Source organism: Gossypium hirsutum, chromosome D09 (assembly GCF_007990345.1).
Source record: "Gossypium hirsutum isolate 1008001.06 chromosome D09, Gossypium_hirsutum_v2.1, whole genome shotgun sequence".
Taxonomy (NCBI): Eukaryota; Viridiplantae; Streptophyta; class Magnoliopsida; order Malvales; family Malvaceae; genus Gossypium; species Gossypium hirsutum.
Window position 1 is genome coordinate 48,793,934 of NC_053445.1, and position 21,887 is coordinate 48,815,820.

Below are 21,887 nucleotides of genomic sequence, written 5' to 3' on the forward strand. Positions count from 1 at the left end.
TCTATCTATTATAATATAAAAAGCACAATTATATTATATGAATAATAATATACGGTTTATGGTTTTGGTTTTAGAAGTAATAGTTAAAAGAAGGCCCAAAATTCCAAGGACAATGGGCTGTTTCGGCCACTAAGCTCAAAGCTGAAGGGCCTCCTCCATGTCCATGACGCTTACTTACATAAGTGTGCTCAAAGCTTCAGTCAAAAAGATCTTGACTAAACCAGTGATGTGGAGAACACGCGCCACCGGAAAAGCGTGATGGAATCATAATGTTGTTGATGGAGTTGCCGTATAAATGGCGGGAGTCTAGACTGGGTCGAGATTTCACAAAGACTCAACAACCATCTTTCCCTTATCAATTGGCGTTTAAACCCTCCTATCCTTAAACGTCCACCCCGTCTTCCCCCATTTTGTCTTCCTTTAACCATTTTAGCTCCTCCTTGTAAATTTCTTCAGTTCTTGGGTTTTGGTTAATTTCATGATCGGAAACTACTAGCTTTTTTTCTCCTTCTTTTTCCCCTTTTCTTTTGGGTCTGCTTTTCGAAGATAGAGGAAGTGGAAGAGTCGGAGCAGTGTCGGACATTCTGATTCAATGGACACCGCGGCTAGTTTCGCCGCCGGACGGAGTGGTTCGCTGCCAATGACATCTCCGTCGCGGAAGGAGTGGCGTGCCGTTTCCGAACTTCACGTGGTTCAGAACCTCGGGGATGAAGTGGTGAATTCATCTAATCATGATAATTTTTGCTGTCGGTTTTATTTGGTTTCTGAGAAAATTTTGAAATTTGGATAAATTCTCTTTCGAGTATGAAATTCGTAATTGTTTTGAGACTGGAAAAAAAAAGAACAAATACCTGCACTAGTTTAATTTAACAACTGGTATTTGGTATTCTTCAGTGTTCCCTACGAACCAAAAAAATTAGGGTTTATCTGTTTCTTTTTCCTTATCTTTTAGCTCTATTTATTTGTTTTCTCTTTACTGGCATACCCTTTGATTATCATTCATCATTAGCTAGTACACATTTTACTCCTTTTCTCGCAAGTTTCTCATTTTTATAATTTTGGGCTTGGTTTTTGGATCATGCCATTTTTATATGGTTTACTTTGGTAGTAAGTTAGGGTTAATTGGTGGTTAAATAATTCGGAATCTGAATTTGGTTTAAACTGTTTTAAGTGTTTGCTTTATCCGTAGAGTCAGAAATTTCAAGCCTTGAAGGGCGGAATTGAGCATCAATTAAATGCTGATTAAGCTGTGAAAGGTTATAATTGCTATTATTATTGGACCAGTGCTGTTGATGATTTCTTTTATTCAGATTTCTTGCACTATGCAGGAATTTGAAAGATCAAAGATGGAACAATCTGATGAGAGAACCATATATGAGGTAAGTTTCTTGGTATTAAAAGTAAAATATATTTTTAGAACGATGAAAAGTAAACATGGTTGAAATCTTATTGAGGTGCAGCATGGAAGAGAGCCTGCTGATGTTGACTTTTTTCCAATTATGGTTGATGGAAGTTTGGGTGATGACATATTGCAGCAGCAGATTCACAATGTTAGTAGACAGAGAGAAGAGCTCCAACGGATGGAGGTTGAACTCCGAGCTCAGGCAATTGCAAGACCAAGGATCCTGGATTTGCAGAGCAGCTGTGATGCTAAAATCGAGGCCCATGCCGATGCCACTGCGAAGCTTGAGGTTTGCTTTAGAATGTGATTCGTCGTATTATTGTTCTGAACTTCAACTTTCAGAGAAAAGAAATAAGTCAAGTTTTAGCTGCATCTTTAAATTTTTATATGATCTTTCATTTATGAAAAAAAAAAGAATTAAGGTTCATGTGTAAGATATAAAGATAATGTATGTCATGTATTGATTGTTGAAGTAAGTGAACAAATAAAATTGTTGAATCCTAGATGTACTGTTATTTTATTTCGATATTACATATTCTACATATCTTGTTTGAAATGGTCGTTAAAACACCCGTTAGATTCATCAACACTTGAAATTGTTCTTAGCATGCTACCATAGTTGTTAAATTGAAATACTTATTGTGAATCTAAATTTTATTTTCAAGAATTGGGTATTGAGTATTGTTCTGAAGTTATAGTAAACAATTTCAAACAACTTATACATCTAAATCTTATTACAAAGTACTAGACTTATGCACAACATATATACGTATAAAAATAATAAAAAGTTAAAGTACTAGACTTATATACAAGATTGAGTGAAAATGTGGCATAAATAAAGATATGATTATCTTTGAAATTCTCAACTTTATCATTAATATTTTATATTTTAAAAATTTCAGAGTATATTTAAATTTTTTTTCTTGGGGGGGGGGGTTAAAACTATTAAAATTGCATTTTTACGTAATTGGGTCTGAAGTTTGATCATATTTAATTGGCGCTGGTCCAAATTTACCATATGTATATTGAAGTTATCATATGTTTCATATTATACAAACTGGTTTGCTTGTGTATTGATAAATTTCACAATAAAACCACTTTTCGGTATAGATATGCATCAGTTTTGTAGGTAATCAAGTCATATTGTAAGATAAATATTGAGTGTCATACAATATTAATAACTATGCATGCTACAAGTAAATTATACGATGATGCTGTCTTTTTGCCTCTTTCAACCTGATTTTTACTTTGTTTGTGTTAGGAACAAATCCATGAAAGTGAGAAGACTATAAATGAATTGAAAAGGAGGATGGAAGAGAAAGATAGAGAACTACATGCCATCAAAGTTGAAAAAGAAGAGGTCTGCTGATTTGTTCATTCTGCTTTGCTTTGGAGGATCTCTTTTTCTTTCAAAATGAGGAGTGGTCTTATCAGTCATGTTTAAATTAGTGCTCCTTGTATTATATTGGTAGGCATGGGCAAAGGAAGACCTTCTAAGAGAGCAAAATAAGGAACTGGCAACTTTCAGGTGTGTGTTTGTCTTTTTGGTCCTTTTTTATTTGCTGTAAACATAAGCTTTAAAGCAGTACCATTGATGTGAATGTTTTATTTATATTCCAGTTGCTGCGACACCAACACCATTGGAAGTTTCTAAGCTTATTCTAGGGTTGATTTAATATATTAGCGTATATTTGTCTCTGAACTAGTAATTAGCAACCGCTGTTGTTGGTGACTATTTTTTAATACATTAAACTTGCTGCTTAGGTTTGAACTATCTTAAATTTAGATGTGTTCCTGTTCTTTTTCTTTCCGCAGAAGAGAACGTGATCATTCAGAAGCTGAGAGAGCACGACACCGGAAACAGATTCATGATCTTCAGGAGCACGTTGAAGAGAAAGAGAGGCAGCTTATGGAGTTGCAGGAACAGGTCCCTATATTTGCATGATTTTAATGCACATTTTCTTAATTTTCAATCCCAGAGGTTAAGGGGTGAATATTCTGCTTCACTGTGAAGTAGAACAAGTAACCCTAAGTAACAATACTCTATGATTGTAGCAATCTCAATTGTAGAAAGTAAAAGTTCTCATTGTCAAGAATGTTAATTGTAGAAGCCTAACCTCCAAATAATAGGCCTACCGTAAAACCGGGTTTTATGTTCATGAGAAAGTAAAGTGTACCTAACTCAAATAAAGACTGATAAAATAAACCAAAGAAACGAGTTCATTAATAATTTAAATCCTGAACTTGGAAGAATCTTATCCATCATCCCCCCTGGTTGAAAAGAACTCAACACTGAATGGAACAAATAGAATTACTTATTTTCATATTAACTTAATTTACAAGAGTGATGTTTTTCTTTCCTGTTCGAAAAGAAGCATGCAACAATTACAATTACCTGTATTGTTGATTGCTAGAAGACATCAAGCTGCATTTCCTAATGGTAGTCTTATTTTTCAGTATAGAGCTGCTCAAGAAACCATTCTTTATAAGGATGAACAGTTGAGGGAGGTTCAAACTTGGATTTCTAGTGTCCAGGAGATGGATGCTTTACAGTCAAGTACAAACCACTCTTTACAGGCTGAACTGCGAGAACGTACAGAGCAATATAACCAGCTCTGGCATGGCTGTCAGAGACAGGTTGATGATCTTTTAGTTTCTTGCTTACACCTTCCTCTCTTTCATTGAATAAATTAGATTTTATGTAATTTTGGTGAATTTAGATTGACCGTGTTTATGGTTGTCTTAGTTTGCGGAGATGGAGAGACTTCATTTACAAACAATACATCAGCTTCAATTTGAACTGGCTGATGCAAGAGAGAGGAACAGTTCTTACACAGATGAATCACATGCATCCCAAGCAAAATCAAAAGATTTATCTGAGTTTGGTAAAAATAATGGAAACCAAGTGGATTCCAATGGAAGTGTTTCAACAAATAATGCTTGGGTCATTTCGAATGGTGCATCTAACAGTGTTCAATCGTTTACTTCAGATGGTAATTCGCCAACTGAGGTAAGAATGCTGGCTTTTCTGATGTGTCATAGATTGTGTTTTAATTGGAAGTTTAATATTTATAACCATCTATATGGTGATTATAGGTGTATGCTTTTTATATGGTTATATATTTCATTGGAACAATATGATATAGCTGTATCTTTAGATTTATTGAAGTCACGATTTCTGCTCCCCTCCCTATCTCTTTCCACTCTCCATCTAATATTTGGTTTGAGATCGAGCTAGTAATCTCATTTTAGAATATTTTAGTTGTAAAGTTTGAGCTATTATTTGATAAATAGTCGATTATTTTGTTTCAAACTGTCTTGTTTATAACACTTTCTATTAGTTTTTCCCTTTATATGAATGTTTTTGCTATCAGCATCACAATGACCATAATCCTAGTATTCCAATTGCTCCATCATCTCTACTGGGGATGCCTACATACCTCCCACCTGGGCAGGTGACTGCTTTGCATTCATTTGTCATGCATCAACAGGGTTTTCCCCATTCTGTGGCATCTCAAGTTGGACAGTACTCAATGCCAACAATTTCATCCACCCAACAGTGGCAGAACCAACAGGTATGGTCAAACCAATGCATTGTCAATTTTCTCACAGGGTTTTCTTTGTTATATATAAGGGTGTTTCGTCATATTTTTCAGATTTCACCAGAGGATTTCCAGCTATCTGCACAGAATCAAGTTCCACCATCCCAAACTGATCAAAGCTTTGTGAGGTCAGACTTAAAGTACGAATATAAAATGTCTGTCAATGAACAAGCCATTAGTCCAGACCGTCTTAATCATATTAGCCAAGGGCCAGACATCAATTCTTTGATATCATCATCTGCTGTGAAAGCACAGGTTCTTTAAACCAAGAAGGTTCTATTCACGATGCTTAGTATTGTCATAATTTATTCTTGTAACTTGCCCCATTCTTTGCAGGTCCTTGATTCAATTAAATTAAGTTTCATTGTGGACCCCCAACCTGAGCCAAGCTTGGAGCAGGTTTCCTCACAATTTCATGGCGCATTGACATTAGGCACTCGTGAACAGAGCTGTGAATCCCAGGTTTGTTAATCTGACTAGTCTTCAAGTGGTTGGATATCTCAGATCTAATCTCTTACTTAAATTTGAACCGGACAGGAACTGATTATTCTGAACATGAATAACCATGTGCTTGAGGACCAAGTTCTATCAGCAGAAGAAGCAAGTACTGCTGCGAGCCCTTCTCCTCCTGATTCTTCGGAGCACTCTGTTAATTTCAAGGGAACAATGACCAGCAATGGTGCTAATGCTATTATGCCTGAGAAGTCAGTTTCAACTGGGCAGACTAATATCTTGATATCAGCTAAGACTTCTGAGACTGCTCTGCTTGATGAAAGATCATTGTTAGCATGCATAGTTCGCACAATTCCAACTGGTGGCAGAATTCGAATCAGCTCAACGGTTAGTTGATATGCAAATAAATTTTCTTAATAGCCAACTTAGCTCCTATGGTATTAAACCCTGCCCAAATGGGGTTTGACTTGTATCAATCAATTGCAGTTGCCAAATAGGCTGGGGAAGATGCTTTCACCATTGCACTGGCATGATTACAAGAAAAAGTACGGAAAACTGGATGACTTTGTAGCTAGCCACCCTACGGTTTGTTTCTTGCAACTTTTTACATATTTGTTGGCATGGGAATCATACATTCTGAAGGTTTCATAATCTGATTGCTATATGATTTCAGTTATTTGTAATTGAGGGTGACTATATTTGGCTTCAAGAGGGAGCACAGGAGATGATAGCAGCAACTGCAGCTATTGCTAAAGTTGCTGCAGCTGCTGAAGCTCCATCTTCATACTCCTTTTTGCCTTCTGTTTCTGTTACACCGATTGCACAGCGTAATCGGCTAAAGAAGGCGCTTCGATCAATTGATTCCTATCATGTGAGAGAGAATGCCCTTTTCAAGGAGCATGCAGGCATCACTAAAAATGCTTCTAATGGACAGCAGTTAGTAATGCAAAATCAACATCCCAATGGAATTTGTGTTGATGTGTCCAGAGGTTTCTCCAATGTAAAAATATTGAGCCAATCTAAAGATCCAAGTGTGACTAGTGTTGAAAGCATGGCATCTGGACATGGAAGGTCTAATTCAAATGTTGTCGGGAAACAGCAGAGCAGGTATGTAAAATCCTGCAGATAGCTGAAGGTCATTTATCAGTGGACGTTTTCGTGGCTTAAGCTTATTGAGTTTAATTGTCCTGTAACATGGCAGGACAACCGGAGCTGCATTATCTTCAAGAAGATAGTGAAGTGCATTTACCTCAACTGTGAGATACTGTTTAACCATTGTGCTATACCTGCATTCCCTATTCTACGACTGGTCTTTCACCTTATGACTTCATTTTTATTCAAATACTTGTGTTTGATGCTGATATCCAATACATTCAAGATATGAGTATAGACATATGATCTTCCAAATACATGGAGGAACTTAGAAGGAATTGAACATGCCTCTATCCAACTTTCACACTTGAGTCCAAGTAATTTAGCATTTACGAGCAATTTTAATTTTGCAACAAGCTAAGTTTGAAGCATTAATATAATGAAGTGCTGAGATTCTGCACTATTGCATTAGATAATATGTTTCTCCTTTTCTGCTGAGATTGGGTGAATATGTGAGATATAGCATACCCTGTCTGAGATATTAGATAGTTTTTGCCCTGAGCAGTTATAGAATTGTATGGGGCTAATCAGGTATTTACGGCAAGATCATCAGGTTAACAATTAACTTAACCTTAACGAATTAATATAGTTTCAGTAAAGCATACTTGAATTTCATATAATTTGTAGTATCATCATTTAACTTGATAATTTGGAGATTTACCAATTTTAATTTTGTTCTGGCAGGATATATGCCGAACTGCAATATTCAGCTGTGGATCAAGCATTATGGAGATTGCAAGCATATTCAGCTGTGTAGTTAAAATGTATCTACTGATCTTGGACACAAGCTGAATATTTAAATTGTTTTAAGCCTTTTGGCACTCCATTGTTGAATAACACTATACTGCTGCCTGTTCCTGTCCTATTCCAAGCTGTAGATCTGATTTTTCTGCTCAACCTATGTTGCTCCAGGTTTTTTTTTAAATATTCATATCCTATAGTTTATGTTTGACTCCCCATATTTGGATGTAGAATGATTATTGTGCCTATTCAAATGATCAAGTATAAACTAAGAAAACCTTTAAAAAGAACAAACTCGGTTGATTTACTGTAGATCTAGGTTAGAAAGTACAGTTACTGATACGTCTATTTTAGGGATAATATTAATTTATTATTCTTAATATACAAGTATTAAATATAAATCTTTTAACTTGGATGGGTAAGTTGGATTCAACTTTCAAATGGATTATAAACCTTTAATTTAATAATTCATTTTTAATTATTGACCTGCACTTAAAACACAAGAACTAAATCCATATTATTAACATGCCAACAAATTTTAAAAATATTTTTAAGTTTATTTTTCAAAGTTCATTATTTAGAAAATTAGTTTTTTCAAGGCATTGAGGTTAAATTTAATTATTCATATATAACCTAAATCACTCAACTTAGATATTTTGGTAATTTAAAAAAAAGTAAAAGTAATTTTGAAAATTTTATAAATTTTATTATTATTTGTTGTTTTATTCTTTTGAAAAAGAAAATTGAGTTTGTAGTGGGGGGTTTGGTTCCACTCGTTATCTATTAATATCTAATGCATGTTTAATCATCATTCACCAGTTCACGGTTCTATACATTTGAATGTTAATGATCATTGTATTAAATATCATTGGATGAAAAAATAATAGAGTGAACCTTAACTTGAAATCATGATTTTATTTTCCAAAAGAAAAACATTTTGAACCCTTTTAATGCTTCTTTTTATGGGAAATAATACTTAGTTTAAACCATAATCCTTATTTTGCTTTTCAAAGAAAACCCTCAAGAATGAGGCTCCTAAAAAGACTGTTATAAGATCTATTCTTGTAAAATAAATAATCTAAGAAAATATTCTAAAATTTGTAAAAAGTAAACCTTAAAATTGTAATACCCCGAAAATTTTTACAGTAAGATATTATTTTTGATATAGTAAGGAAATAAAGTGACAAAAAGGAGAATTTTGAGTTATGACAACATTGAGAAGTATATTATGACATATTAATTCAAGAAAGGATTAAATTGTAAAAGTGAGAACAATTTTGTTACCTAATAGTAAATACTCAAAATTTGAGGGGTTAAAATGTAAATATGAAAAAATTTGAAGGATCAATAGTGTAAATATTTAAGGGTGGAATAATCTAGAACCTAAGAAAAATGGATGAATTGGGACCGAATTGAATAGATGAAAAATTATGAGGGACCAAATTGTAATTTTACCAAATTAAGTGATGACTCAATGATGGAATTTTAGAAGATCTAAAGGGCAAAATGGTCAATTAGAAGAGAGAGAAATATATAAAATAATGATGATGTTGGAGATATTTTAGATTAAATAAATAAATATTAGTTTATTATATTTTGATTTGATTTTTTTTCTTAATGATATTTTATTATTTTATTTAGTGTATATATATATGTGGAAAAAAAGATGGAATCCATCATCACAGCATTTTTCCATGCATCAACGTGAGAAGAAGAGAGAAAGAAAGAAAGTTTTTCTTTCTTTACAATTTGGTCCTCACACCAAAAATTCACCATTTTCACTGAGAATTCAAAGAAATTTCCATAGCCACCAAGAGAGAAAATTGATAAGGAGACTATGGGGAGCTAGAATATCAAGTTAGATTCAAGAAATAGAGGCTGGAGGAGAGAGAAAATCAAGTTAAAGATTGAAATCAATAGAGCAAGGTAAGAACATCAAGATTTCAATATATTTTTGAGTTTGATATTATTGAAAAAGTATGAAATTGATGTTAATGTAGGGTTTTATTATATAAGGTTCTATGTTCTTGATATGTTAGTGAAGAAAAATAAGAGAAAGTGATGGGAAATACTATAGAGAAATGGAATAAGGGTGTTATAAATTTAGTAATCAACATTTTGCACTAAAACAATTTTGGACAGAAACAGTAGGTTAACTTTTAAAAATCACCATAAATCATGAAAATTGAATTAGAGGATGAAAAAAATATGAAATTAAATATTATTGAGTCTAGTTTCTCATAGAAGAAACGGTGTAATCAATGGAATTGTAAATTATGAGACATAATAAATTTTGTGAGACAAGGTCAGAATGAATTCGGGTTCCCCTGTTCTGACTTTGGAAAATCATTAAAAATTGTACAAAAATTATTATGAGTTATAATTTATATGATTATAATCTTAATAAGTATATTTTAAAAAGGAACAAACGAGAACATCATCCGAACCCTATACAATGAGATAATTAATTTTTAGTGAAGAATGGTCAAAACTGTCAGACAACAGAACAGGGATGACTTTAAAGAATAAATTGTATTTATTGGGTAAACCAAAAATTATTAAAATTTTATGATAAGAATATATGTGAGTCTAGTTTCATATAAAATTTACGGATCTCAATTCGGGGTTCTGTAGCTTAAGATATAATTAATTTAGTGACTATAACTCAAGTGAACAAGTTGTTATGAGTAAACAAGTAAATAGTGGTAATATATATATAAAGGATGTGGAATGGAGTGGAGGAGGAGGAAAAATAATATATGTGAATATTTAGCTCATATGAGTTTATTTTAAAATAGCTAATTTACATATTTTAGGTTCAGGGACTAAATTGAATAAAAGTAAAATTTTAAGGGTAATTTTGTAAAAATGTTAAAAAGGCCAAATTGCATGAAATGAATTTTTTTTATCATTTAAATTAATAAATTGAATGAAATATTAATTTAGATCAAGATTTGGGTGGAAATTCGAGAAGAATGAAAAATTACCAAAATGTCCCTGAATTTTGATATTTCTGCAATTTAGCCCGATAAGTTCATGTAACTTGAATTATATTCTTAGGTGCTTGAAATGTAAGTTATTGATGAAACATTGATATATTTGATAAAAAGAAAAAAATCTCGGTTGAATGGAAGGAAAATTTGATGGATCTCGGAAAAGGAATTGACGGTAAAAAGGATCTAGCCCAGACGGGTGATCTTGATATAGCCCTCCCGAAGAATATGTGGAAAATGGATTTAGCCCAGACGGGTAATCCGAATTAGGGTCTGAATTTAGCCTGGACTAGTAATTCAGATCCAAGCTCATTAGAGTAATTGTCGTTGCAGGGGATTTAGCCTGGACTGGTAAGAAATGAGGTTCGCGGTAGTGTGCTCTCATGCAGGGGATTTAGCCTGGACTGGTATTCCCGCTGTAAGAAATGAGGTTCGCGGGAGTGTGCTCTCTGAATTGAAAAATGTGCGCACATGAATATGAATTGACGGACCCGAATTTGTACACTAAAGTGTACCCTTGAAAATCCATCGAAATTCCGAGAAATTCAATAGGATAAAAATAGAAAATGATAAGTAAATAAAATTATGAAATTAAACTTGAAATACATAGAAATGATAATTATTTGATATACTAAAATATGACATGGAAAATACATGTATGTAAAACTTGCCTGATAATTATGCATATTCAAGATTATGAACTGTTACTAGAATAAATATACATTGAAATTATAAAAAAAATTATGGTACATGAAATATTGTCATAATGAATTGAATAATTTATATTTAAGAAGAAACAACAAGAAAATGATATGTATCACATGTAAATATGAGACTATCTTTGATACGTTGATACAAGGAAAATTATGTGTATTAAGACGAGTTAAATTTAAGTGAGACATGGCGAGAAAATAAGTTTGTCAATATTAAAGTACGCTAACCAATGTTGTTGCTTGAAGTTTAGGCAAATGCCAAATTATTGTTGAATGGAAATATGTTTAATTATGAGGTGCATTGGAATGGTAAGTGCTTAGATGAAAATATAATTGAGCTTATGAAAGTGTGGAAATATTTCAGTTATGCAATTTCTTATGAAAAGATTTGTTATGTGATATGCCCGTATGAACCCTGCACCTAATTCGGAAATAAAAAAAATAAAATTTATATATATATTTAGGATTTTGCGAAAAAATCTCTATGATTCCGATTTAATCCCAGTAGGTTCCTAATAAATGTTTTAGGCTTCGATAGCCCAATAGAGGGACGTTATGATTATTTTCAGAATATGAATAATAAATGATTCAGAATTATTGAAAATTTTCAGTAAACTCCGGTAATGCCTCGTGCCCTATTCCGACAACGGATACGGGTAGGGGGTGTTACAAAAATATAATAGTAAATAAAAATATTATTGGGTTTATATATGATCAAAATTAGATTTTAAAATTGCACCAGTATGATTTAAGCATTAAATCAAAGTTTAAAACTCATAATTCTCACTAAAATGATTATAATTTGAGCTCTCTAATTCAAAATAAAGAATTTCAAAGTGTATTATGAAGTTAAAAGATAACTCTTCAATCAATATAAACATTATTCAACTCGAAAATACTTGAGTATTGCAAATTGACTGCTTTTTCATATTTTAAAAATATCAACTTTGATCCATGCATGTCACACTAGTACAATGGCACTTTGTTAAAGAGCTTTTAACTGCTTAGAGCACCTTTTTGCCTTGGATGTGAAGCCTTTAATTTTGATCCCAAATGGTTTTGAATCTCACACACATCTGAAATTTATAAAATGGTTGCGCCCTTGGAATTTGATATCATTTTCTTCTTGAACAAATTGATTATCTTATTTTTGTAGGTTCAAAAAAATGGTCATACTATTGTTTCTTGTTCTTTAGAAATGTTTTGTTTAAGTCATCTTAAAATTATATCACTTATTCTTTGTAAATGTTACGAGTTACTTAACAGAAAAAAGAAGTAAAATCACTTATTAAATAACCAACAAAAAACCTAAACACTTTTTTTAAACCACGTATTGGATTAAACAAGGTTTACTTGTACAGCGATCAAAGTCAAGAAAAGAAAGAAGGAAGAAAATAAACGTAAGAAAGTTTAAGGTTTTGATTTTTCTTTTAGCCCAAATTGCTTTAGTTAGAGTTAGACATGTTCATGGATCGGGCTACTCGGTTCGGCTCAAAGGCCCGCCCAATATATGAGAGGCTTTTGGTAAAAATATAAGTTCAAAAAATGAGCTTGAACAAAAAAAATAAGGTCTGTTCAAAAAAAGGGTCGGGCCCCAAGTAATGCCTTTTTTGTATGGGCTCAGTCCGGCCCAAATTCACTAAATAACAAAAAAAATCTGCTATTTTTTTAATGTTATTTTCTCCCTATTTTGCTATAATTTTACTATTATGTTGTTATTGCTTGGATATTGTATAAAACTTGTTTATTGTTAATTTTGTTATTATTTTAGAGGCATTTGTTAATTTTATTATTATTTTAGAAGTATTTGCTTGTTAAGTTGCATCTATCTTCATCTTAGTGTTATTTAAGTATACATAGTTTTTAAAATTTATTTTCAATTTGTTGGGAAATTTTTATTTTGATATTTTTAATATTTTGATGTATTATATATATTTAAAAATTATATAAAAATTATATAAAAAATTAATACGGCCTGAACGGGCTTGGGTAAAAATTTATGCCCATTTTTTTGGTCAGGCCTAGAAAATGGGCTTAAAATTTTAGTTGGGCCCAACTTGAATCTAACTCGATCCGATCCGACCCATGAACACCTCTAGTTAGGGTCAAAGAAGAAGAATAAAATAATATAAATATTAATCTAGTTTGTGTCTACCTGCACAAAAGATTCACATCAATATTTCATTAGATTTAAGAGATAAGAGATAAAAGAATAAATCTAAATTATAGGAATTATCAAATTAAATTTTTTTATACTTGTCGATTGAGACTTAGTTCGATTGGTATTGATATTGTTTTTAGTGTAGGAGGATGTAGGTTCGAGTGCTTTGAAGTATATTACCTCTTATTTATGGGTTGAAAATGGATTGTGGATAATTCTATATATTGTATCAATGATAAGAACCTATAATGAGATTAATGATAAAAAAAATTATACTTAAGTTACCCAAAACCACATCACCTTAATAAAATTTGGACAGCTGTTAGTTCAACCAAAAAATATTGAATATCTTTTTTAAAGAGATTTCAATACTTTTTGAGATAATTTTAATAATTTTATAAGAGTCAATATTATCAAGTTATAGGTAACGAGGTTTTAGTAATTGTATAAAACTTCATTAATTTGCATTATTAAAAATTTAAAGGTAAATTATAAAAATAATTATTTTTAATACTCAATTATTAAATAATACATTTTAATTATTAAAATTATGGAGTTATAATATTTTAGCCACCTATCTATTAACAACCTGTATCTTCTTAATGGACTAATGACATGATATATTAATTCAATGGTTAATATCTAATTTTTTTACAAAAAAAATATCTAATTTGACCTTTGAACTATAATTACATATTCAGTTTGATATTTTTATAATTTTTTAAAATATAATTCTAAAAAAAATTAAAATTCAAAAAATATGAAAAATCTTTCAAAACTGAAAATTCATAATTTATTTTTCTGAAACTATAAAAATATATATTTTTAATTTAGAAGCATATAAAATGTAATTGCCCGTTTAAATTGTAGGAGCCGCATTCTGCAATTGGGCCTCGTTGGATCAGGTCCGGTTCGATGCTCTCCAACTAAAAAACAAGAGCTTTCGAAATAGACCAACCGGAAGATCCGCAGACTGGAATTGAGATTCTCGCTGGACGAAGAGCAACGAACCCTAGCTAGTTTGCTGAGTTAGATTGGCCTAAGAAGGCTCAACCAACCTCTGCTTTTACTCCGGTAATTGACTCTCGTCGGGTCCCCTCCACCCTTCCTACCTCTCAATTCTTTGGTACAATGTCTTCATCTCCCCATTGCTTACGTTTCTATCTTGATTTCTTTTGGGGATTATCGTTTAATTTTGATATTATTATTATTATAATAATATGTTAAAAATACTTTCTGTAATAGGGGTTGGATTTAAAAAGAGAGGGGGCGGGGGGGGGGAACTAGGAAAAACAATGTATTTTCACGGGGATAATTTTTCTTCAATGTAGTTGAATCAGAGAGAGAGTGAGTGAATGAGATAAAATGAAATAATGTGTCTGACAATCTTACCTCAACTGGTGACACGTATGCTTTGTTTATGATAGATGACAAGCGCTTGGACAAATTAAGAGCTTTTGCAATGATGCATAGGGGGAAATAGGAAGGGTGAGAGAATCAGAGTGGAAATCTTGGGTTCTGGGTTGTCTAATAGTTGGAGATAGTTTCTCCCTTTTTGAAGCTCTTGCAAAATGTTCATGGGTGGATGAGGAGGGCTAATTAAGTTTCGAATCTTGTTATAGCTTTGCGGAGCTTCTTTGGAGCAAATGGGCAATGGAGCTTGTGGAGCACTGCTCTCTGTTGGAGGAATTGTTCACTTGGTGTCAGCTTGATGCTTTTTAGTTTGCAATCATATATAGGGGTATAGGAAGGTAGTTGGAAAATCATGGTGGAGTTTCTGGTTTTGTTTCATTTTATGATTGGAGATTGTTGCTTCCTTATGAAGCACTGGCAAAATGTTCATGGGAGGATGAGGAGACCAAATTAAGTTTCTAATATTGTTATACCTTGTGGAGCATCTTTGGAGCAAATGAGCTATGGAGCTTGTGGAGCACAGCTCTCTGTTTGAGGAATTGCTCTCTTGAACTGCTGGTTTTTGGTTTTGCAATAACCTTTTGTCCTTATCTTCAGAGTAGATGTTGATGACAATGTGATGTCTATGTAGATAGAATTAAATTAACATTTTAATCGGGACTTTCTTTCTTTATTAATTTAGTTCAATTTTTACACATGCAGTGAGATATTTTTATTAACTTTTTTCTATTACTGAAAATGAGTGGTCGCTTCTCTCGCACAATCTATGTTGGGAACCTACCCTCTGATATCAGAGAATGGGAGGTCGAAGATCTATTCTACAAGGTAGGCGGCAAATTTTCTTTTCTGCCAATTCTTTTTATCATACGAGACAGATATAACATTTTCCTAAAGTGTTTTAATTGACTGCAGTGTTAATGTAATTGAAAATTCTATTTTCTTTTTGGTTGATTACTGGTGTTGTTCTATAACACGTGTATCTCATTTACAGTATGGTCGTATTTTGGATATCGAATTGAAGATCCCTCCACGCCCTCCATGTTATTGTTTTGTTGAGGTATATATCTCATCTTTTATGTTTTCACAGAGGATGTGTATCTAAACTGTAACAATGTCTTTCTCTTTGTGTTTGTTTCATAGTTTGACAATTCAAGGGATGCTGAAGACGCAATTAGGGGTCGAGATGGTTACAACTTTGATGGGTGTCGTTTGAGGGTAATAATAAGCTATTGTTATTTTGATGTGTAGTTTATTGACATACAACTTTTTTCTTGATTTGCTTTTCATTGTAATTGATGCAGGTTGAGCTTGCTCATGGTGGTAGAGGACAATCCTCAAGTGATCGTCGGGGTGGATATGGAGGGGGTGCAGCTAAATTTGGCGTCTCACGCCATTCTGAATATCGAGGTCCATCTAGTATTTGAACTGTGTATTCCTAATTTACCTATCTGGTTTTATATGTGCTAAGATATGGTTGTCTGCATTTTGTTGAGCCTGCAGTTATTGTCCGTGGGCTCCCCTCTTCTGCTTCCTGGCAAGATTTGAAGGTTTAAGAACTTTTAAAACTCTAATAAGCTTTTAGACTTTATTAGTTCTTCTGTAATTCTTACCTATTTTCTATATTCTTCTCAGGATCACATGCGAAAAGCTGGTGATGTGTGTTTTGCCGAAATTTCGCGTGACAGTGATGGTACGAACAAAGGATGCATATTAATGAAGCATTTCAGTCCATAGTTTACTTTATAACCCTGCTGCTCCCTCAGTTTCTTCTTTTTGTTTTTCTTTTTTAATTTGATATTCACACATCTAATTGTTTCTTTTTCAATCTCAATTTGCTCTAGAATGTTGCAATGTCATATTCTTATCCCCTTATGAGGGCACACTTATATGGATGTTTTTGATGTTCAATCTGGCTGATGCTTAGAATTAAAAGATCAATTGTTCCTGCCACTTCCCCTTTTTCTGCCTGTAGGGAGCATCTGATTCTGATTTATGAGTTCTCTTCATGTTTTGAATTGGTTGAAATAGTTCTTATGTCTTCATGATTTTTCAACGAATTGACCAAGTTCTTAGGCCTTCATGATTTTGAATGAGTTTTCATTTGTTATCTCTCTCTGTTCATTCAGGAACTTTTGGTATTGTTGATTATACCAATTATGATGACATGAAATATGCCGTAAGTGGTTTAGAGAGAATTTTTGCTTGCCGTGAATTTATGCTTCTTCAGCTTTTATAATTGAACTGATGTGTTCTAACATGGTACAGATCCGCAAACTTGATGACACCGAGTTTAGAAATCCTTGGGCAAGGGCTTATATTCGGGTAACCTGGCTATGCATTATTCTACTGTTACTTATATACCTTGTTACATTCTCGTCGTTCTTTATAAGCTGTTAAATGGTGCTAATCCTGAAGAATTTTATAAACAAAGACTATTCCATTATCTATGTTGCTTGATCCATGAAACCTTCTAATAGTTACAAAGTTATAGTTCCTATCTATACGTTCACACATCTGAGATTAATGCTTGTACCTTGAAGTTGTGAAAACATGAATCAATGTGGTCCAGCCATCCCTCTAAATTTCCTTTTTCTGTAATTATTCTATACCCTCTATTTTTCCCAGGAACCCTATTGTTTCTGAACATTCGCTTAAGTTGTAATTGCAAAGGATTTCTGGCATTGTGACTGTCCCAATTTCGAATATTTGGATCCAGTAACACTAATTGTGCATATTGCTTGTTCTTTTATTTTGTCTACAATCTGGAATTTTCAAAATCAATTCTTATTTTGATAAACCTCTGGGGTTTATTTGTTCATCTATTTGGATAGGTGAAGAGATATGAGAGCAGTCCATCCAGGAGCCGAAGTAGAAGCCGCAGCGTTAGAAGAGATCGGAGGTACAAATCCTATCTTTTTCTTCTCTTTTCAGTATTCTTCATTTTTTTTCCTTCAGAAAAAATAATTAAATGGACGTCAAACCTCCCATCTTTTCCTCACCCATTCTCTTATTCAGTAGATCAAGGGAACGGTCCGCAACCAAATCTCCAGTTAAATCCAGATCTGCCTCCCCTGTTAAGTCACCCAGGTAACCTGCCGTTACCTTCTTTGCTTTATTATTCATTTTTGCTGTTTTTCTTACCTTTTATGAAACCCTTCCCTTGTTTTTCCCATTTTTCATTCATTGATTCAGAGCAAGATCGAGATCAAGGTCAAAGTCAAGGTCAAGGTCAGGATCTCCTGAAAAGGTAGGCTAGTTTGGGTTCCCGATATTTGATGCTATGGGTCATGACTGTCTTTGTCATTGTCGCTCTAAATTGTTGATTTCTCTTGGTGGCGCTTTTATAAAGGTATATACGAGGTTAACAGTCAAACTAGTGCATTAATAACATATATGGGGAAACGTAATCTAGATCTTTTTCAGATGGCTAAGTTTGTGAGTGCTCTTCTTAATCTTATTTATGCAACCGGTTTTATTTTCAGGCACAACCTGTTAGCGACTGATGCACATACAACAATATACGTCCAAAATCCAGCTTGGCTTAGCTGAATTGAGTAGAAGGGGAAAGTTGATTGCATCCTATCTAAGAAGAGTATTGCTGGGTACCGTCTATGAAGACAATGTAGGTATTAATGGAGTTTGTGGTGATGTTGCATGAATTTATATAGAACTGTTGGATGGTGAACCGAGTTGGATCATTTTGTCATTTTGATAGTAACCTCTTTTTTTTCCTTTGTTTCAAATTTTATTCATCTTTTCATGGTTTTCGACCGCGAAACTGCACTTCCTTGGTGATATCTATTCTGCATGAAACCGAATATTTATATATTATAGAAAATCCGAATATATTTTGGTTAATGAAAAAATTTCCAGTTGCTTATACTAGTAAATGGATTTTTTTTTAAAATAAAAAAACTAGGATTAAACCCTAACGCCGGAGATTTTTAATTCTTTTAATAATGCAACTTTTATTGATTGATATGTATTAATACATTAAAACTTATAAGAGAACATTTGTTATTTTCTTAAGCCAGCAGCACATCAACGGTGCTTCTATGTATTTTACTTTATAACTTGATCACCTTAAAATTATACGTATTTTCTATATTTATGATATGGCTGAAGTGTTTCTATTTATTATGTTTTAATTATTTGTTGGATAATTATACTTATTTGAATTATGAAAGTTAAGATTTTTAGATTTAAATATGCATGTTCTTTTAATTTGGTATTTATATTTTCATTCTGTTGCCCACTTTGGTATTATATTACTTTGTATATTTTGTCCACGTGGTAGCGTTAGCCAATGAAAATGTGATTATCACCATAGCCTTTCGTAGTTGAATGCCAAGATGAGAAAAGGGAACTCCCTTTACCTCTTGTTATCTTCGCCAAACCAAAAGCACTAGAGCAATTTGCTGAGGAGGATTCAAAATCCCAAATATGATAACCAAACCCAAAGCTGCAGAGAAGGGATCGAAAAACGTGTTTCCCTTCTTAACCTCAAAATCAATCTGTGTTACAAACTAATAATAATATGCAGCTTGAACACTGTGTTGCAAAAGGAAAATAAAAAAAGTTTTATGGTTTGTCAAATTCAAATACCAGAACTAACACAAATGCCACATTAAAAGAATTGTCAAATTTTATTAAATGATAAATTATAAACTTAAAGAAAATTTAAATTGTAAAAATTATAAGTAAATATATTAAAAGCTATAAGAATTATACAAATCTAAATTCTGAACACCCACGACCCCTTTTTCTCCATTAAATTGCAACATTTTAATGCTGAAAAAGAGCTTATAGCCCTAAAATGCCTAAGAAAAAAATAAAAAAAAATTCAATTAAATCCTTGACTGAACTCACTCACAATTGAACAAATTTACAAAATCAATTAAGCTCATCTTTTAACTGCATTGTTCGTTAAAAATTATTGGTTAATATATACTTACCCTTTAAATTTAGCCACTTATACCAAATTGATACATTTTTTTTGGACTTAATTGATACTTAAACTTCAATTCCATCACATTTTGGTACCTAAACAGTAAGGCCATTAAAATGTGTCAACACATGACATTTTTAGATGAAAAGATCTAAAAATATTTTAATCGAGGCCCATTTGGCCCATGATTAGTTGAATAAAAAAACTGATCCAAAACGAAATCAAAGCCCATTGGCCGACTGTCTCAACCAAAAACCCTAGACCTCTCAAGATCTGGATTATCACTCCATATATATTTAAGCCTTCTTCTCAATCCCCAGTCTCTGAGATCTCAACGCATACCAAACCCTAGCGCCAAGGTAGTTTCCCTCTCTTTCTCTCCTCTCAATTTTTTTTTTGTTTCTATTGGGTTAAATGACTGCATAATATTTGTTTATATGATTGATTCGTAGATTTAGTGTTGAAAATCTCGAGAACAATGGCCACCGGTGAACTCGCCTGTACTTACGCCGCGTTGATTCTCCACGACGATGGAATCTCAATCACCGTACGTCGCCACGTTTTATTTTCATTTCCTGCCTTTTGTAACTAATTTCCGTTGTTTCTTTATGTTTTTCTGTTTTGTTTATGTTTTGAGAAATATTTTGTAGGCCGAGAAGATTGCTACATTGGTGAAGGCAGCGAACTTGAGCGTTGAATCTTACTGGCCAAGCCTTTTCGCCAAGCTCCTCGAGAAAGTCAACGTCGATGATCTCATCACCAGCGTTGGCTCCGGTGGTGGTGCTGCCCCTGTTGCCGTTGCTGCTGCTTCTGGTGCAGCTGGCGGTGGTGCTGCTGCGGCAGCCCCTGCTGTTGAGGAGAAAAAGGAAGAAGAGAAGGAAGAGAGTGATGATGACATGGGATTCAGCTTGTTTGACTAGACACAATTCTTCCCAGTTTGGATTTTTCTTTTGTTTTGTTGTTTGAAATTGCGGAAAATTAGGACTCGTTTTAAACATTAGTTGAATTTTTGTATTGGGTTTTGAGAACTTTTGCAGAGATTCAAGAAGTTACATGGTTAATCTTACTTGGTTTAATTGATATTGCCATTGAAATTGTTCTTTGTTTCAATGAGGTTTCAATATTTTTATCTGGGTAATGAAACTGCTGTTGAATGGTAACTTATCTTGCTGGTAATTAAGCTGTTTAGGACAATGGTAATGTCAAAGTAGGTTAATGTTGATGCTTTCATTTGTATTATGGTCCTTGTATTTGCCGTTCTTTTACATATTTTGATGATTCTGAAGCATTCTGAAAATAGTGGGCACATATACTGCAGCCTTGGGACTGTGATAATGGTTCTGATTTTTGTGTTATGTCTCCTTTTTCACATTGTTGTTTTCAATGACTGCCGGATTTTGAGTTTGGAGTATCTATATGGATCCAATGCACAATGAGCCCATTTCAGCTTGAATGATCCTCGGGAGTCATTAAGTGTATTTGATAACTGAGCCCATTGGTGTCTATAGTTTGGTTGAATATTAAGTTATAGTGTACAGGCTATTTCTATTTACTTTAAAGCTGCCACCCTTATCCACCATCTGCCTGAATGCCATCCATTCATCCCGGTTCAGTTGATGAAGTTGGATTTCATCTGCTGAATATCCTTGGCAAAAGTTTGTGTTGACCAGCACATCCTAACATTATCAGATTCAATAATTTTCTTAATGCCTTTGTCCCTACTCCATATAATGCATTGTTCAACTCCATGATGGTTGAGCTTTGCCAGTGCCATTCTAACAATAATCGGTTTCACTGCAGTAACGTTTTCTAGCACCATTCCAAATTTTCTCAAGCAAAAAACCTACACTCATTGATTCATTATTCTTCTCCATTCAACCACTAAATTTTAACTTTCCGTTGGGGTGCATCTCCTTGGACCTTCTGCAGTCATCTTGCTACCCTGTCTAATATTAGCTATCTCCTTAAAAAACCAAGTGACAGCAAGTTGATAAGTTTCAATTGACTGCTTCATAGCAGCCACCGCTTTGGGTTGTGACATGTTTTGAGAGTTTATGGATCAGGGCCTTTATGTTTACCTCTGAGTTACAAGCCTATGTCTGTATGGTAATGTTAAGGTTTTCGCTTCATTATACACATTTGGTAATGTTGGAGATCAGGAGTTTTGGGAAATAACAATTTATCCATTTGCTTTCCTTTCGGTAGTAATAATAACATAAAGTATGGGTCCGTACCATATGCATATATTAGCTAACTGCGGTAGTTTCTGGTCACTTCTAGGTTTCAAATTCCAACTTCCAGAACCCTCC

At 33.4% G+C, this 21,887-nt stretch overlaps 3 protein-coding genes across 35 annotated transcripts; all 3 read left to right on the forward strand.

Moving 5' to 3' along the window:
* Positions 1 to 202: 202 nt before the first annotated feature.
* Positions 203 to 7,561, forward strand: LOC107890790 (uncharacterized). 9 transcript variants are annotated; one of them, XM_041101129.1, is made up of 16 exons: positions 203 to 715; positions 1,329 to 1,379; positions 1,461 to 1,691; positions 2,664 to 2,762; positions 2,875 to 2,930; positions 3,218 to 3,329; positions 3,860 to 4,039; positions 4,149 to 4,412; positions 4,777 to 4,977; positions 5,059 to 5,259; positions 5,341 to 5,466; positions 5,542 to 5,844; positions 5,944 to 6,042; positions 6,131 to 6,564; positions 6,659 to 6,713; positions 7,294 to 7,561. In XM_041101129.1, the coding sequence occupies exons 1-15, from the start codon at positions 593 to 595 to the stop codon at positions 6,690 to 6,692; spliced, it is 2,514 nt and encodes an 837-aa protein (XP_040957063.1). In that variant the 5' UTR covers positions 203 to 592; the 3' UTR covers positions 6,693 to 6,713; positions 7,294 to 7,561. The 9 variants fall into 9 exon arrangements, 8 of the variants coding, with proteins under 8 accessions (XP_040957063.1, XP_040957067.1, XP_040957065.1 ...); XM_041101133.1 differs by having other exon boundaries at positions 4,894 to 4,977; XM_041101131.1 differs by having other exon boundaries at positions 1,536 to 1,691.
* Positions 7,562 to 14,090: 6,529 nt separating this feature from the next.
* On the forward strand, positions 14,091 to 18,408 carry LOC107890791 (serine/arginine-rich splicing factor SR34A). Of its 25 annotated transcripts, XM_041101142.1 has the most exons (15): positions 14,092 to 14,291; positions 14,645 to 14,705; positions 14,840 to 14,968; positions 15,333 to 15,455; positions 15,622 to 15,687; positions 15,771 to 15,845; positions 15,932 to 16,037; positions 16,131 to 16,177; positions 16,263 to 16,320; positions 16,757 to 16,806; positions 16,896 to 16,952; positions 17,462 to 17,529; positions 17,646 to 17,717; positions 17,823 to 17,877; positions 18,113 to 18,408. In XM_041101142.1, exons 4-15 carry the CDS (start codon positions 15,369 to 15,371, stop codon positions 18,131 to 18,133), a joined length of 762 nt encoding a protein of 253 aa, XP_040957076.1. In that variant the 5' UTR covers positions 14,092 to 14,291; positions 14,645 to 14,705; positions 14,840 to 14,968; positions 15,333 to 15,368; the 3' UTR covers positions 18,134 to 18,408. The 25 variants fall into 25 exon arrangements, 24 of the variants coding, with proteins under 24 accessions (XP_016670839.1, XP_040957076.1, XP_040957072.1 ...); XM_041101138.1 differs by having other exon boundaries at positions 14,092 to 14,343; positions 14,645 to 15,246; XM_041101147.1 differs by having other exon boundaries at positions 14,092 to 14,343; positions 14,645 to 15,246; positions 17,649 to 17,717.
* A 1,391-nt stretch (positions 18,409 to 19,799) lies between these two features.
* Positions 19,800 to 20,654, forward strand: LOC107890794 (60S acidic ribosomal protein P1). Its single transcript, XM_016815353.2, has 3 exons — positions 19,800 to 19,937; positions 20,031 to 20,125; positions 20,229 to 20,654. Exons 2-3 carry the CDS (start codon positions 20,057 to 20,059, stop codon positions 20,496 to 20,498), a joined length of 339 nt encoding a protein of 112 aa, XP_016670842.1. The 5' UTR covers positions 19,800 to 19,937; positions 20,031 to 20,056; the 3' UTR covers positions 20,499 to 20,654.
* The last annotated feature ends 1,233 nt before the right edge of the window (positions 20,655 to 21,887 follow it).